The sequence below is a fragment of the Boleophthalmus pectinirostris genome, unplaced genomic scaffold, assembly GCF_026225935.1.
Source record: "Boleophthalmus pectinirostris isolate CB_2022bp ecotype Guang Dong unplaced genomic scaffold, ASM2622593v1 HiC_scaffold_15, whole genome shotgun sequence".
NCBI lineage: Eukaryota > Metazoa > Chordata > Actinopteri > Gobiiformes > Gobiidae > Boleophthalmus > Boleophthalmus pectinirostris.
The window spans coordinates 625,723-641,712 of record NW_026571070.1 but is presented as its reverse complement, the minus strand read 5'-3'; the positions used below and the strand labels follow the sequence as shown (position 1 = coordinate 641,712).

At 41.1% G+C, this 15,990-nt stretch overlaps 1 protein-coding gene across 2 annotated transcripts in view; it reads right to left on the bottom strand.

The window, feature by feature from the left end:
* Nucleotides 1-15,990, bottom strand: part of unm_hu7910 (un-named hu7910) — a 40,281-nt gene that overhangs the window by 9,328 nt on the left and 14,963 nt on the right. For both annotated transcript variants that reach the window (XM_055150696.1, XM_055150697.1), the window contains one exon: nt 305-367. In XM_055150696.1, the coding sequence (XP_055006671.1) occupies nt 305-367 (63 nt within the window). The remainder of the gene's footprint in view (nt 1-304; nt 368-15,990) is intronic.

Sequence of the window (15,990 nt, the reverse complement as noted above, 5' to 3'; positions counted from 1 at the left end):
CAGACCCAGACCCAGACCCAGACCCAGACCCAGACCCAGACCAGACCCAGACCAGACCCAGACCCAGACCCAGACCCAGACCCAGACCAGACCCAGACCAGACCAGACCCAGACCCAGACCCAGACCATCTGAGATCTAACCTCAGATTAGACTCTGACCAGGACGTGTGGACACAATAATAATAATAATTTAGTCCTGGTTTAGTCCTGGTTTAGTCCTGGTTTAGTCCTGGTTTAGTCCTGGTTTAGTCCTGGTTTAGTCCTGGTCCAGTCCTGGTCCAGTCCCGGTTCAGTCCGGACTCACCTGTGTGTTCTTCAGGTGTGGGGGGCTTTGGGGGCGTGTCTTGTCTCTCTTTGTTCTTCAATCCTGTTTCAAAATCGACCAATCAGAATCCTCCAACACTTCAATATCAGCCAATCACAGTTCAGGGTCAAAGGTCGTTCAGAACGCGGCGTCTCTCAAACGAACCAACAACATTTAAGAAAAATAAAACTGTCTGTGAGAAAAAACTGCCCCTGATGTCGTGTGTGACGCTAACTGTGAGCACTGCTCTGTCTGGAACACGTCCCACTTTACATCTGACTTTTATTTATATTAATATAATAAAAACCTGATTTATGTGTTAATCAAGTTTCTCTAAAACATCGTTAGAGTCACAAGAATCAGAGTCTGAGTTTACACTAAAACATGAAATAAACTCACTGACCACAGGAAATAAAACTGAGCTCTTTAAAAATATTTTCAGATTTTCTTGAGTTTTCAAATCGTCTTAAAAAAAACTCTTCTGCTTGTTTTTTTCTCGTGTGCATCGTGTCCCACGGTCCTGGAAATCCTGGAAAAGTCACATCATGTGTTGTCAGTGTGAAACAGTGTGAAACTCTGCCCCTGGAAACTGCTCAACATTCTGCCATAGACATACATGTGCAGCGCCCCCAGTGTGATGTGTCTAAATGCAGAACTATAAATCTGATCTGCACACATAAAAAAGTTTATATATATTTTTGAGGAAATGATAAAAAATAAAGACAAACGGAGACATTTCAGACGAGTCGATGTTTCACTTTTACTCAGAAACTTCACATTTTACAAACTTGAATATTTCACCTGGACAAACACAACCGACTCTTTTAGTTCTGTTAGAACTTTACCTCCTCAAAAACAAACTGAGTCTGTTTAGTTTTATTCTCATGTGGTGGATTAACACTGTCTACATCTACAAACACTCTGTTCCACCTTGTGATGTCATGAAGTGGTAGTTTTCAAGTTAAGTTAAACGTTTTACCAAATGTGGACTGATGTGCCCCTTACCACAAAACAATAAATAAATAAATAAAAATTATTAAATAAAAATAAATAAATAAAAAGAAAAATAAATAAATAAATAAAAAAAAATAAATAAAAATAAAAAGGTTTAGTTTGATTTTGTTTATTGCTTCAGAATAATTATGGAATTGTCTCATCTAATGTTATTCTGTTCATATATTATTTTTGTTCTTATGTGTTATACTTTATTTTTGTTACTCAATAAATAAAAAAAAGAAAAAAAATTACAATGTTTTATTACTATAAAATTTAAATTATATTACAATAATATGTATTAAATAATAATAAAGTGTATGAGGTTTAGAATAGAACTTTTACCACGTTACTACGGTGACCAGAATTTCAAAATAAAAAACTGGAACATCCCGTTTTTGTTTTTTTTATGGTTTGGTAAAAATAAAATTGCGAAACAAGTGTAAAATAAAGGAGAATTGTTCTTTGGTTGTTTTTAAGCAGATTTTCTGTATTTTACTAAAACAAAAGTCAGTTTATGTTTCTCTTTTCTGTTCCAGGATCAGTTTGGTCAAAACAGACACTGGGACGTTTCTGTATAAAACTGTGGGACAGAACTGAGACCTGAGACTGTCCCAGGGAAACAGGGACGTGTGGACACATGATGACATCACGAGGTGGAACAGTGTAAATGTTTGAGTTTGTGAGTTAAAAATGTGAATGAAACAAAAAAAAAAAACAAACACAAGTCCAGGTCTGAGATGAAGAAACGACTTGAGAACAGAGATGAGGGAACAGGGTGATGTCGTCTCTTTAAACGTCGACGTCCGTCCAGTCGCGACAAAACAAACCAAACACATTTACATGAATATTTACATCAGAGACACGAGTTTTCTTTACACCAAACTAAAACAACAACAACATCATCAGGACAAAGACTGAGGCCGGACTCAGACCTGATCAAAGACCCAACGTCTGTTCATCAAAAACACGTCTACACAGGTTTTATATTTCATCCATGCATGTTTGTGTAATATAGCGATCTCTCCTAGACTCTGTTCAATGTTCTACGTCACCCATGATCCAACACGACAATTTTACATAAATATTCAAGAGCAAAATACAACAAAACATCACAACTTAACAAACCTGATGCGATGTGCAGCAGGTTCGTTTGTGTTTCTGAAAAAGTTCATGTGATTCATTAAGAAAAGAATTTACTGTAATTATCAGTGAACTTCAAGAGAACTTTTTCACATCAGCCTAAAGTGCCACAATATCAGATAAACATCACTCCTGCTTCATGGTTTTCTGTGTAAATGTGTAAATGTGTGTAAAGGAGAAACGTTCTTCATGAACAAGTTCTCCACAACGATCAAGAGAAGAAAAGAACAAAACTTAAAGGAAACAACGAGACACAACAAACTCAACTCATGTTCTGATCAGGAACAAAACACAACGAACTTGTTCAGACTCAGACTCATTGTAGAATTTAAAATAAAAATAGATTTACTGACTTTGTGACGAGTCTCGAGGATCAGAACATTTATGTTTTGAAAGATGTCGAGCTCTGGACTAAACCATGTGTTCAGTTTAGTTTTCACTGATATTTTTGTCTTATTTTTACAGTTAATCTTGAGTGAAATTATAAACTCAAACTTGTTCAGACGCTGCTTTTTTTCCTTGGAATTCTGTCGTCGTTGGTCTGTTTTTGTTTTTTTATTTTGTTTTGTTGCAAAATGACAGAATAAAACTGCGACTAAACTCTGGTAAGTTGAGTTTGTTGTGTGACTGTTGTTGTGTCTCGTTGTTTCCTTTAAGTTTTGTTCTTTCTTCTCTTGATCGTTGTGGATAAATTGTTCATGAAGAATGTTTATCTTTGTGGAGTTTGTTGGTTGAAGATTTGGTTGGAGTTTGAGCCTCGTCGTCGTTTGCGTTTCGTTCGTTGCATGACGCATGTTCGCCGACATGTCCCACTCACTCGTGTTGATTTGACATCGTGATTGTTTTGTCACACATTGAACTGTTTTGTTGCAGCTTCATGTTCTCCGCACAGACAGCGACGCTTTCTGGACTCGGCCTAAACAGATAATCCACCTAGAGTCTGTGCTGACACGTTTGTTCCAGCGTCATGAAGGAAGCGAGTCAGTACAGAGCGACAGAATCCTTTTCACATTCAGTCTCTTTGGTAGAAAACGAGAGACGAGGAAAACAAACAAACATGCAAAAAGAAATGATCGTGTAAAGAAGGTTTGAGAAGAAGAGCGTCCAGAGGATAACACCCAGTGGATCAAACTCAGTGTTGCTCTTCGGGAAGGAAGTGTTTGTCCTCATTGTCATTTTTTTGTTCAGCCACAAACTGAAACACGTCGTCGTCCTTTAAGACGCGCCGTAAATTAATAAAGGCATTTTATTTTAACCAGTGAGTAGTGCCTTGGGATTTTTGCATCTTTTAACAGAAATTATCATGGCCACAAAAGTTCTCAAGCTCGTAAAAAGTTATCATGAGATTAAGGGATTTATTGATGATTGTTACAGACCTGGACCATGATCCTTGTGCCAGTCCAATCAGATCATCGTTTATGACAGAAAAATAAAGTTTTCTAAGGCTACGTTCAGTCTGCAGGTTTAACGCTCTATTCGTTTTTGGTTTGTTTTTGTGAAATCTGATGTTTTTTCGAGCTCGTTCACATTTCCAGTTAAATGTGACTTGTATGTGACTCCAGTGTGAACATTAAACGGTCCAAAAGTGTCCCACATGTGACACTGGAGACACGACGACGTCAACCGCAGCGAGCGTCTCTGTGTTTACACCTGGAGATTTTAAAGTTCCTCTCGTACCGGAGCCACAACATGAACAACTGACTTGTTTTAAGGAGGAGATTGAGAAGGAGAAGGAGCAGGTTTTTGGTGGTGGTGTTTTGTGGTGAGTGGAGATGTGCTTCACTTCAGTCACATGGATCATGAACAGTTTTCTCTACTTCAGTGCAGAATAGTGACGTTTGTGTCTTGTTGATGACGTGTAGGTGGATGAATGTGACCTGACTGTTCACACTCAAGTCACATGTTAAAGATCAGATATGGATCAGTTTCAGGAGCACAGATCCAAGTGTCCTGGTCACATGTGAAAACATCACATCTGTGTGGTTCAGACTCACATTAAAAGATCAGATACATGAACATAGAGACAAAACATCTGATTTGGGAAACTTCAGGTGCAGACTGAACGTAGACTGTGATTGTGTCAGACGACAGAGTCACGAGGCCCAGATGTTGTGAGCTGTGGATCCAAACCTCTGTGTGAATGATCCACTGAACAGGGTGGACATTTGGACACAGTCTCTGACACGGTTACAGGATTATTTAGACTCGACTTGTTTTAAAACCGTGGCCTTTGCTGGTTCTTTTTCAGCGTGTTGCAGTTTCACCGGTCGATCCTGCGCTTCAGCTTTTTGAACCACTTGTTTTTTAATGACTTCAGTCTGTGGTTGTTTTTCTAAACCGGCTGCAGTTCGTTGTAATTTTACCGTTTCACTTTTGGATTTGGGTCGGACTGTCGCTTCTGCTCCTTTGGCCAAAACGTTTTTGTCCCCTTTACCTGAACCGTCCGTCTTCTCCTGTTCCCTCACAGCTCCTGTCCCCGTCTGTTCAGAAAACTCCACTTTACTCACTGATCTTGTTGCGTTCTGTTTATTTTGTCCAATCATCTTATGAACTGTTCCTTTTGATATTTGCTCGTGTCCACTTTGCTCAGTTTTAGGTTTATAAACTGGTTTTGTAGCGTTCTGTACAATATTTTGATCTGACGGTTCTTTAGAAGTTTGTTTCTTTGCCAGTCCCAGTGTGTTCACCTTCATTTGTTCTTTTTCTTCCACCACTTGTGTCTGTTTCACATTTTCTTCATTTGTACTGGGAGCTTTAGTCGTTTCTTTCTCTAATTTCTTAATCACTTGGACTTTCTCATTTCTCTCTGGTTGATCTTTAGGAACTTTCACAGTTTGTTGTGGTTCTGTGATTGTTTTAACCGGTTGTTTCACGTCTTTTGGAGCCTGTTTTACGCTCTGTAGTTTCACCACCGTCTCTTGCTCCGTCTTTGTTTTAGCCAAGTTATCGACAGACTTTTCACTCGCTACTTTCTCAAATGTTCGCCCTGTACCAGTTCTATTTTGTTCTTGTCCAACCGTCTTTTTAGCCACCGATCCTTCATTTTCTTTTCCCAAAACGGTTGACTTCATTGGTTTAGTTTCGGCTGTAAACACGGGCGCATTTCCTACGATCTTTTTAACCGCTTCTTTACCAACTACACCGACCGTTTGACCCAAAATAGACGACTTAATTGGTTTAGTTTCAGCTCTGACCAAAGGTTCATTTCCTACGATCTTTTTAACCTCTTCTTTAGCGACGACTCGACCTGCCTGACCCAAAACGGACGATGCTGTTTGTTTCGTTTCAGCTGGAGATATTTTCTGCTGTTCAGGAGCTGCTTTAGCGACGACACCGACTGCCTGACGCAAAATGGACGTCTTCGTTGGTTCAGTTTCAGCTCTAACTACGGGCGCATTTCCTACGATCTTTTTAACCACTTCTCCTTTACCAACTTCACCGACTGCCTGACCCAGAACGGACGACTTAACTGGTTTTGTTTCAGCTCCAGACAAAGGTTCATTTCCTACAATAGTTTTAACCGCTTCTTTAGTGACGACTCGACTTGTCTGACCCAAAACAGATGATGCTGCTTGTTTCGTTTCATTCCTAGTCCCTGTTTCAGCTGGAGATATTTTCTGCTGTTGAGGAGCTCCTTTAGCGACGACTCGACCTGCCTGACGCAAAACAGACAACTTTGTTGGTTCAGTTTCAGTTCTGACTACAGGCTCATTTCCTACAATAGTTTTAACCGCTTCTTTAGCGACGACTCGACCTGTCTGACCCAAAACAGATGATGCTGTTTGTTTCGTTTCAGCTGGAGATATTTTCTGCTGTTCAGGTGCTGCTTTAGAGATGACACCGACTGCCTGACCCAAAACGGTAGACCTCACTGGTTTAGTTTCAGCTCTGACCACAGGCGCATTTCCTATGATTTTTTTTACCTCTTCTTTAGCGACTACTGGACCTGTCTGACCCAAACCGGACGATGCTGCTTGTTTCGTTTCATTCCTAGTCCCTGTTTCAGCTGGAGATATTTTCTGCTGTTCAGGAGCTCCTTTACCAACTACACCGACTGCCTGACCCAAAACCGCAGACCTCACTGGTTTAGTTTCAGCTCTAACCACCGGTTCTTTCCCTACGATAGTTTTAACCTCTTCTTTAGCGACGACTCGACCTGTCTGACCCAAAATAGACGACTTCATTTGTTCAGTTTCAGCTCTAACCACAGGCTCCTTTCCCGCGATCTTTTGAACGTCTTCACCTTTAGCAGCTACACCGACGACTTGACCCAAAATGGACGACTTCATAGGTTTAGTTTGAGCTCTGACCACAGGCGCATTTCCTACGATCTTTTTATCTGCTTCTTTAGCGACGACTCGACCTGTCTGAACCAAAACGGACGATGTTGCTTGTTTTGTTTCAGCTGGAGGTATTTTCTGCTGTTCAGGTGCTGCTTTAGCGACGACACCGACTGCCTGACGCAAAACCGTAGACCTGAGTGGTTTAGGTTCAGCTCTGACCACAGGTGCATTTCCTACAATAGTTTTAACCTCTTCTTTAGTGACGACTCGACTTGTCTGACCCAAACTGGACGATGCTGCTTGTTTCGTTTCATTCCTAGTCCCTGTTTCAGCTGGAGATATTTTCTGCTGTTCAGGAGCTCCTTTAGCGACGACACCGACTGCCTGACGCAAAACGGACGACTTTGTTGGTTCCGTTTCAGCTCTAACTACTGGTGCATTTCCTATGATCTTTTTAACCTCTTCTTTAGCAACTGCACCACTTGCTCGACCCAAAATGGCAGACATCACTTGTTTTGCTTCAGCCGTAGTCCCTGTTTCGGCTGAAGTCTCTTTTACGAGACGTTCCTTGTCCGTTTGCTGTGACTTCACCATCTGTGGAGCGACTACTTTCTTCTCCTCTCCTAAAGTTTCCACCTTTGCTTGTTGGAGTTTCATCACTTTTTCTTGTAGATTTTTTTCATTTAGATCCCGAGTCGCTGGTTTAGTCGTGTTCTGTTCCTTTTTAACCGTCGGCGTTTGAGCTTCGATCTTCCCCGTCTGTCCTGAAATGGCTCCAGTTTGTTGTAAATTCACAGTTTTTCCATGTTGGGTTTGAGGTTTCAGGTTCGGTTTGACTCCGTCTTGTTCCTTGACCTTTGCTTCTTGTTCCGTCTTTTTAACCATCGGTGTTTGAACTACTTTTTCTTGTTGGATCGGAGGTTTCTCCAGATGTTGTTGGGTTTCGTTCTGTACCTTCACCGTTCGCTCTTGTCCCACAGTCGTTTTAACGGCTGGAGTTTTTGTGATCATCTTCTCAGACTGTCCTGAAACCGCCGCCTTCCCTGTTTGTATTTTTAACACTTCTGCTTCTGTTTGTTTGTTTTTCGGTTCCTCTTTGTTCACTATTTGCGGCGGTTCTTCAGTCTTTTTAATAGTCTGCGCTTGGGAAACTACCTTCTTTGCCTGACCCAGAACAGTTGCTCTGTTCTGTTCGTTTTCAGCTTTAGGCGGGAGTTTGGTTGCATTCTGTTCCTTTGCTTCTCTCTCTCCGACGACCTTTTTAACCAGTTGTTTTCCTCCTTCTCGTCCATCTTCATTGGCCAGTTTAATAATTTTCTGTTTTTCGTCCGTTATCGTGACAACTTTTTGCCCGATTTCACTCTTCGCTTCAGGAATCCTCAGTTTTGTCGCCGGTTTCTCCGTTTTCTCTCCGTCTGACACAGTTTTTTTAGGTTCCATTTCAGATTTCTCTTTTGCTTCAGCCTTTTCAGTTTGGTCTTGTTCAACTTTGTCTCTTTCCGATTCTTTTTTAGCCGCTGATGCTTTCTCTTTCTCCTGTACCTGTTCACTTTCTTTAATAATTTTTTCTTTGATTTCAGTTTGTTCTGTTTGTAATTTTGCTTTAGAAATGGGCAGTTTTTTAATGTGCAATTCTTGACTTTTGTCCTTTTCGATTTCGTGCTGGTCCATCGTCTTTTTCTCTTCTCCGTGTAGTTTTTCTGGTTCAGATGTTGCTTTTACTTTGGTTGTTGTCTGTGTTTTTGTCACTCCATCTTGTTTTTTGGAGCTGAACTCTTTTGCGATCTTCTCCTCTTCCGTCCGTTTCTGTTTGTTCAGTGTTTCCTCTTGTTTTTTAGACGCAAATTCACTTTCGATCGTGTCTTTTTTGGTCTCAAGTTCAGGTTTTATTTGGTTTTGTGCTGCGTCTCTTGCCGACTCTTCGCTCTCCTTCACCGTTCTTTCATTTTCCAACGGTTTTAATTTTTTGGGTGATTGTTTCAGTTCAGCTTCAGACGACAATTCGCGCTCAACTTTGATCGTTTCAGCCAAATGTTTCCTCCCAAAACTTCCACTTTCCTCACTCTCTCCCACAGCTTTGACAAATCTCACCTTTTCTTCGATTAATTTTGGTTTTGCTTGATCCAGTTTTGTTTCTTTCTCTGTCCCCGTCGTCCCTCGATCTTCAGGTTTTTCTTGTTTCCGCTCTTCTTCTCTCGGTTTAAGCTTCATCTGTTGTTCTTTTTCTTGTTCTCTTTCGACATTCATGATCTTTTCCTTCTCCGTTTGTCGTTTTTCCACCTGAACTTTAGAGTCTCGCTCAGTTTCTTTCTGTTTTTCAGTTCGTTTGTCTTGTTCCTTCAGTTTTTCTTCATCCTTTCGTTCCTTTTCAGCTGCAAACTTTCTTTCCTCGACAATATTTTTAGCTTCCGGCACAGTTTTCTCCTTTTCCAACTTATCTTTGTCTTGTTTTTGCTGTAATTCTTTCGCTTTTGTCTCTTTACTCAATCGTTCTTTCTCTATTTTTGCCGTTTCTTTTACTTTAATTGCGTCTTTTGGTTTTATAATCTGTTCTTTTTCAGACGCGACCTTCTTGTTTTTTTCCTTGGCGTCTGTTTGCGACTTCATTTTCTCGTCTTTTTGTTTGTTCGGTTTTCCAGCTTCTACCTTCTCGTTTTTTTTTAGTTTATTACTTTTTTCTTTATCCACGTATTTCCCGTTTCTCCTCTCGTCTCTGGACTTCTTCTTGATTTCGACTTGGGGACTTTTTCGTTGCTTTTCTGGAGAATGTCGTCTGGTTTTCCCGAATCTCTCAGACTTTTCATCAGTTTCCTGCTCGGGTGTTTGTTCTGGTCGGACTCGCTCCCTCCTCGTCGTCTCCTCGTCTTCGTCCTTCAGCGCCTCTCTGAACGCTCGCAGGAGGATTTCGGTGACTCTCTTCGCCTCCATGAGTCGGTGCAGGTCTCGTAGTTCCTGTTTCAGAGCCGATCGGAGCCTGACACCGCGGAGGAGACGCTCTGGAGCCACAGAAACTCTTTAAGAACTTTGAAACGGAGACGACGGGTTTGTTAGTGAGATGAGTCCTGAAGCACAACAAAAAGAACCAACACCAAGATGCAGAGTACAAAGGTTTAGACCGGGTTTAGTCCTGGTTTAGTCCTGGTTTAGACCTGTTTAGACCTGGTTTAGACCGGGTTTGTGGAGATGCAAGTCGCTCAAAGTAAAGACACATTAATCCACAGGTTGTTAGTTTATTACTTGGTCATATTAATAACTCATGATGATTGTGAGAAATGTTCACAATATTCTCAGATTTCCCACAGCAGACTTCACTCTAAACACAAAACTCCAGCCCCGTTTAAACAGAACGACACGACACTTCTGTATTTTTCAGACTAAGTGTGACTTTTGTTCATGTTTTGTGTGTTTCCTGTGACTTATTCTCCGGTGACTTTTCTATATTAACATTAAAAATCGCACCATTACTTCTGCACCACTCAACTATTTCACATTTAACCTTTAAACTTATAAAGACAAAGACTGAGAAAACTGAACACAAAAACTAAAACAGAGTCTGCAGATTTACAAACTGCAAGTCGTGAAATCTGCAGCTGGAAACGGAAATGAAGCAGCAGAAAGAAAAGTCTGGAGTGAGAGAAACGCAGGCAGGAGCAGGACCACACAACACAGGAGCGGCAGGTGCGGTCCTGTAAACTACAGTAGAGGTTTCTTGTTCTGGAGTTTGTGGTTCTGGGTTTTTCTTTTTCTTCTCCTTCTTCAGGGAAATAAAATCGTTCCGTCTCTTCATAAACTGCAGCCCCACAAAACTAAATATGAACGTAAAGTCAAATATATCGACACCCCCCACAACACACGGACCGTCCCCCCTCCCAAACTAAACCCAAACTAAACCCAAACTAACCCAAACTAAACCCAACTAACCCAAACTAAACCCAAACTAACCCAAACTAAACCCAAACTAAACCCAAACTAAACCCAAACTAACCCAAACTAAACCCAAACTAAACCCAAAACTAAACCCAAACTAAACCCAAAACTAAACCCAAAACTAAACCCAAACTAAACCCAAACTAAACCCAAACTAAACCCAAAAACTAAACCCAAAACTAAACCCAAACTAAACCCAAAACTAACCCAAACTAAACCCAAACTAAACCCAAACTAAACCCAAACTAAACCCAAACTAAACCCAAACTAACCCAAAACTAACCCAAACTAAACCCAAACTAACCCAAAACTAAACCCAAACTAAACCCAAACTAAACCCAAACTAACCCCAAACTAAACCCAAACTAAACCCAAAACTAAACCCAAAACTAAACCCAAACTAAACCCAAACTAAACCCAAACTAACCCAAAACTAACCCAAACTAAACCCAAAACTAAACCCAAACTAAACCCAAACTAAACCCAAAACTAAACCCAAACTAAACCAAACTAACCCAAACTAAACCCAAACTAAACCCAAACTAAACCCAAACTAACCAACAAACTAACAACCCAAACTAAACCCAAACTAAAAACTAACCAAACTAAACCCAAACTAAACCAAACTAAACCCAAACTAAACCAAACTAAACCAAACTAAACCCAAAACTAACCCAAAACTAAACCCAAACTAAACCCAAACTAACCCAAACTAACCCAAACTAACCCAAACTAACCCAAACTAAACCCAAACTAAACCCAAAACTAAACCCAAACTAACCCAAAACTAACCCACTAACCCAAACTAACCCAAAACTAACCCAAAACTAAACCCAAACTAAACCCAAACTAACCCAAACTAACCCAAAACTAAACCCAAAAACCCAAAACTAAACCCAACTAACCCAAAACTAAACCCAAAAAACCCAAACTAAACCCAAAACTAAACCCAAACTAAACCCAAACTAAACCCAAACTAACCCAAAACTAAACCCAAACTAAACCCAAAACTAAACCCAAACTAAACCCAAACTAAACCCAAAACTAAACCCAAAACTAAACCCAAACTAAACCCAAACTAAACCCAAACTAAACCCAAACTAAACCCAAAACTAAACCCAAACTAAACCAAAAACTAAACTCAAACTAAACCCAAACTAAACCCAAACTAACCCAAACTAAACCCAAACTAAACCAAAACTAAACCCAAACTAAACCCAAACTAAACCCAAAACTAAACCCAAACTAAACCCAAAACTAAACCCAAACTAAACCCAAACCTAAACCCAAACTAACCCAAACTAACCCAAACTAAACCCAAACTAACCAAAACTAAACCCAAAACTAACCAAAACTAACCCAAAACTAACCCAAACTAACCCAAACTAACCCAAAACTAAACCAAACTAACCCAAAACTAACCCAAAACTAACCCAAAACTAAACCCAAAACTAAACCCAAAACTAAACCCAAACTAACCCAAAACTAAACCCAAACTAAACCCAAACTAAACCCAAACTAAACCCAAACTAAACCAAAACTAAATCAGGACTAAAAACAGGTCTAAAACCAGGACTAAACCAGGACTAAAACAGGATTTAGCCTGGATTTAACCATGCTGCCGGACCAGACCTTCCTCCGATCCGTGAAATATTGTCTGATATAAACTGGTTCGTGGTGCAAAAAAGGTTTTGGACCACTGTTTTAGACAATTCCTCTCAGTTTCTCCGTGTCTGAGCTTAAGAAAGTGAACGTCCACATCTTGCTGAACTTGTGGGACTGAAACTTCTGTCCCGCTCAGACCTGGACTTCAGTGACACAGAAACCGTCCTGTCGGGATTCAGAAAGACCCGAATAATTCAAACTGAACTGAGTCTGTGTTTATGTGACAAACAGAAAACGTAAAAGCAGCGTCGCGTCTTCACTTTTCATTCTGCGTTTAGTCGAGTGTTTTCAGGAGTAAATCTGCTGTGGACGGTGACGCCAAAGTGTGTGGAGTTTGATTGTGTGTGTGTCAGACGGCTACATGTTTGTATGTGACGTAAACACGTACGTGACCTGAGCACATGTGACCAGAGTTTTGCGTCTTGGGCAGTGTCGACGTGTTCAACTTTTTCACTCTGGAGGTGGTTTTGAATTTTTGTGTTTTTAATCCCCAAAAACGCCGTCACCGTCTAAACAAAAGACACTTCCCACCAAATATTTAGTCATTTTTACGTGTTTAAGTTTCTGGTGTGAACTGATGCTGAGTCTGAGGACAACGACGCAGAAGAGTTTGTGTGGCTCTGTTTCCCTCCGGAGGTCGAGGTCGAGTTGTTCAGAAGTGACACGAGGATGAAGAACTGAAGTGATTTAGTGATTTGGAGGGAAACAGAGAGTTTGTTCAACTTGTTCTGTTGTTTCTAGTTTATCTGAAGAACTGAAGTCAAATATGTGAGAGTGTGAACAGTCTGTTCTTCTAGTTATTACTACAACTTCACTTTCAACATGACGTTCAAAAAGTGTGACTTTATAGATGTTTTTATCTTCTTCATTATGCATTTTTTGGCTGGTGCAACTTATAGTCCGGAAAACTCGGTGCATGTTGGATTAGTAAATGATCCTTTATTAGTTTATGTAAAATCAAAATCCTGTTCCAAACAAAATCCACAAAACTGCAGCCTTCAGTCCACAAAACACTCCAGATTATTCTTTGTTAGTGACTTTTGAACACTGCACACACACACACACACACACACACACACACACACACACACACACACACACACGTTCTCGTTGTGGTTTTGTACCTGTGGAGTTTGGGCCTGGACTCGTCTCGTCTGACACACAAACACAAAAGCACAGAGACGTGGTGAGGCGTGGTCCACAAACATGACACGTCTGCTTTTTGTGTCAAATCTTTCACCGTTTCTCACTTTTATTCTCCACCAAACCCGACCCAGTTCACAAACGGAAACAACCGGCTCAAACTGAAATCAAGAACACACACTTTACACCACCGCGTCTCCAAAAGCTCCCAGGATCCGGTTCAGGGTCGTCTTCTTTTTTTAGTCCTCGATCAGTCCTGGTTCAGTCCTTTTCTAGTCTTAGTTTAGTCCCGGTTCAGTCCTGGTTTAGTCCTTTTCTAGTCTTAGTTTAGTCCCGGTTCAGTCCTGGTTTAGTCCTTTTCTAGTCTTTTTAGTTTAGTCCCGGTTCAGTCCTGGTTTAGTCCTTTTCTAGTCTTAGTTTAGTCCTGGTTTAGTCCTGGTTTAGTTTAGTCCTTTTTAGGTTTAGTCCTGGTTTAGTCCTGGTTTAGTCCTTTTCTAGTCTTAGTTTAGTCCTGGTTTAGTCCTGGTTCAGTCCTGGTTTAGTCCTTTTCTAGTCTTAGTTTTAGTCCCGGTTTAGTCTAGGTTTAGTCCTGGTTTAGTCCTTTTTTCTAGTCTTTTTAGTCTTAGTTTAGTCCTGGTTTAGTCCTTTTCTTCTAGTCTTCAGTTTAGTCCCTGAGCTCATATTTATCTCTCAGTTTGAGTTTTGTGAATAACTCGCCCGCAAAATTTAAATCGTTTACAATTATTTAGAGAACAAAGAATATATTTTCTTGAATTCTGTCAGCGAAGGACAAACACTCAATAAACGTGACTTAATTAGCTCCAAAGAGTTCAGAAATACTTTAATAAATTGGGAGAATTCTGCAATTTTATTTTATTTTTTTTCAGTTTCTCCAAAGTTCAGATTTTTTCTTCATGAAAAACGTGTCTGAAGAAGTTTTAGATTCATCCATGCATGTTTGAGTCATCTAGAGATCTCTCCCTCCCAGGTCCTATTCAAACCCTCCTTACGGTTCGCAGTACGAGTCTGTACGAGGCTCCGCCCACAAGCCAACGTCACCTATGACACGACAGTTCTCCATAAACACACAAAACTGAACACAGCGATGAGGATGAGGATGACGATGCGACGTGCAGGAGGTTTAATGAGCAGGATGAACACTGATAATGCTCTGAAGGGGGAGTGACTTAGCATGGGGAGTAAAGGGACGACGCTCTGGAACAGTCTGCCCCCCCCCCTCCCCCCACGACGGAACAGACCCACAGAGGAGAGTTTAAGTCTCGTCTCAAGACTCACTTTTACTCTCTGGCCTTTTATTTTATTTTATTTGAATTAAATTGTACTATTTATTTTATTTGAATTAAATTATATATTTATTTTATTTTTTTTTTTTTTTTTTAATCATTTTTAGTTCTATGCATTTTAACACTTTTCATTTATTGTTTTTATTTATAATTTTGTGTTTTTTATTGTCTTCTTTTGTCTGTGCTGTAATAAAATAATAAAGTGGTTTGGAGGAACTCGAAATGTCAAAAACTAAAGGGAAACTTCTAAAACATGTTAATACAGTGTTAAATATATGATTTTTAAAAGAATTAAAGTTTAGATGTTTGTGTAAATCTGATGTTTTACTGATTAAAACTCGGTTTTAAGTGAAATAACATTTTAAAAGCGTCCGGTGGTTCTGGAGTTTCCCGTTGGACGTCGGTTCTTGAGTCTAATTTAAGTTTAAACCTCAGAGTTCAGTCCTGACTTTGTTCTCGTTCTCGTTCTCTCCTGTGATTGGTCGTTCCTCCTGCTCTGCTCTGATTGGCTCCTTGTCGTCGGGTAAACTTTGACCTCGGGTTTTGTCGTCGGGCGTCGTCACTATGTCAAACAGGAAACTGAAGAACCCGAACAGCCAATCAGAGCCCTCGTCCGACAAAACGCTTAACATTTCCTCCAATGACGACTCGGCGCTTTCCTCGCCAACGCCGCCGCCGCTGCTGCCATCTTTGTTCAGGCCTGACCCAGGAGACGGAGAAGGAAGCGAGAGAAGGAGACGAGGGAAGGAGACAAGGGACGGAGGAAGGAGACAAGGGAAGGAGGAAGGAGACAAGGGAAGGAGACAAGGGAAGGAGACAAGGGAAGGAGACAAGGGAAGGAGACAAGAGAAGGAGACAAGAGAAGGAGACGAGGGAAGGAGAGAAGGGAAGGACACAAGGGAAGGACACAAGGGAAGAAGGAAGGTGGCGAGGGAAGGAGGCAAGGGAAGGAGGCGAGGGAAGGAGGCAAGGGAAGGAGGCAAGGGAAGAAGGCGAGGGAAGGAGGTGAGGGAAGGAGGCGAGGGAAGGACACAAGGGAAGGACACAAGGGAAGAAGGAAGGTGGTGAGGGAAGGAGGCGAGGGAAGGAGGCGAGGGAAGGAGGAAGGAGGGAGGAGGAGGAAGGAGGCGAGGGAAGGAGGAAGGAGGTGAGGGAAGGAGGAAGGAGGCGAGGGAAGGAGGAAGGAGGCGAGGGAAGGAGGAAGGAGGTGAGGGAAGGAGGAAGGAGA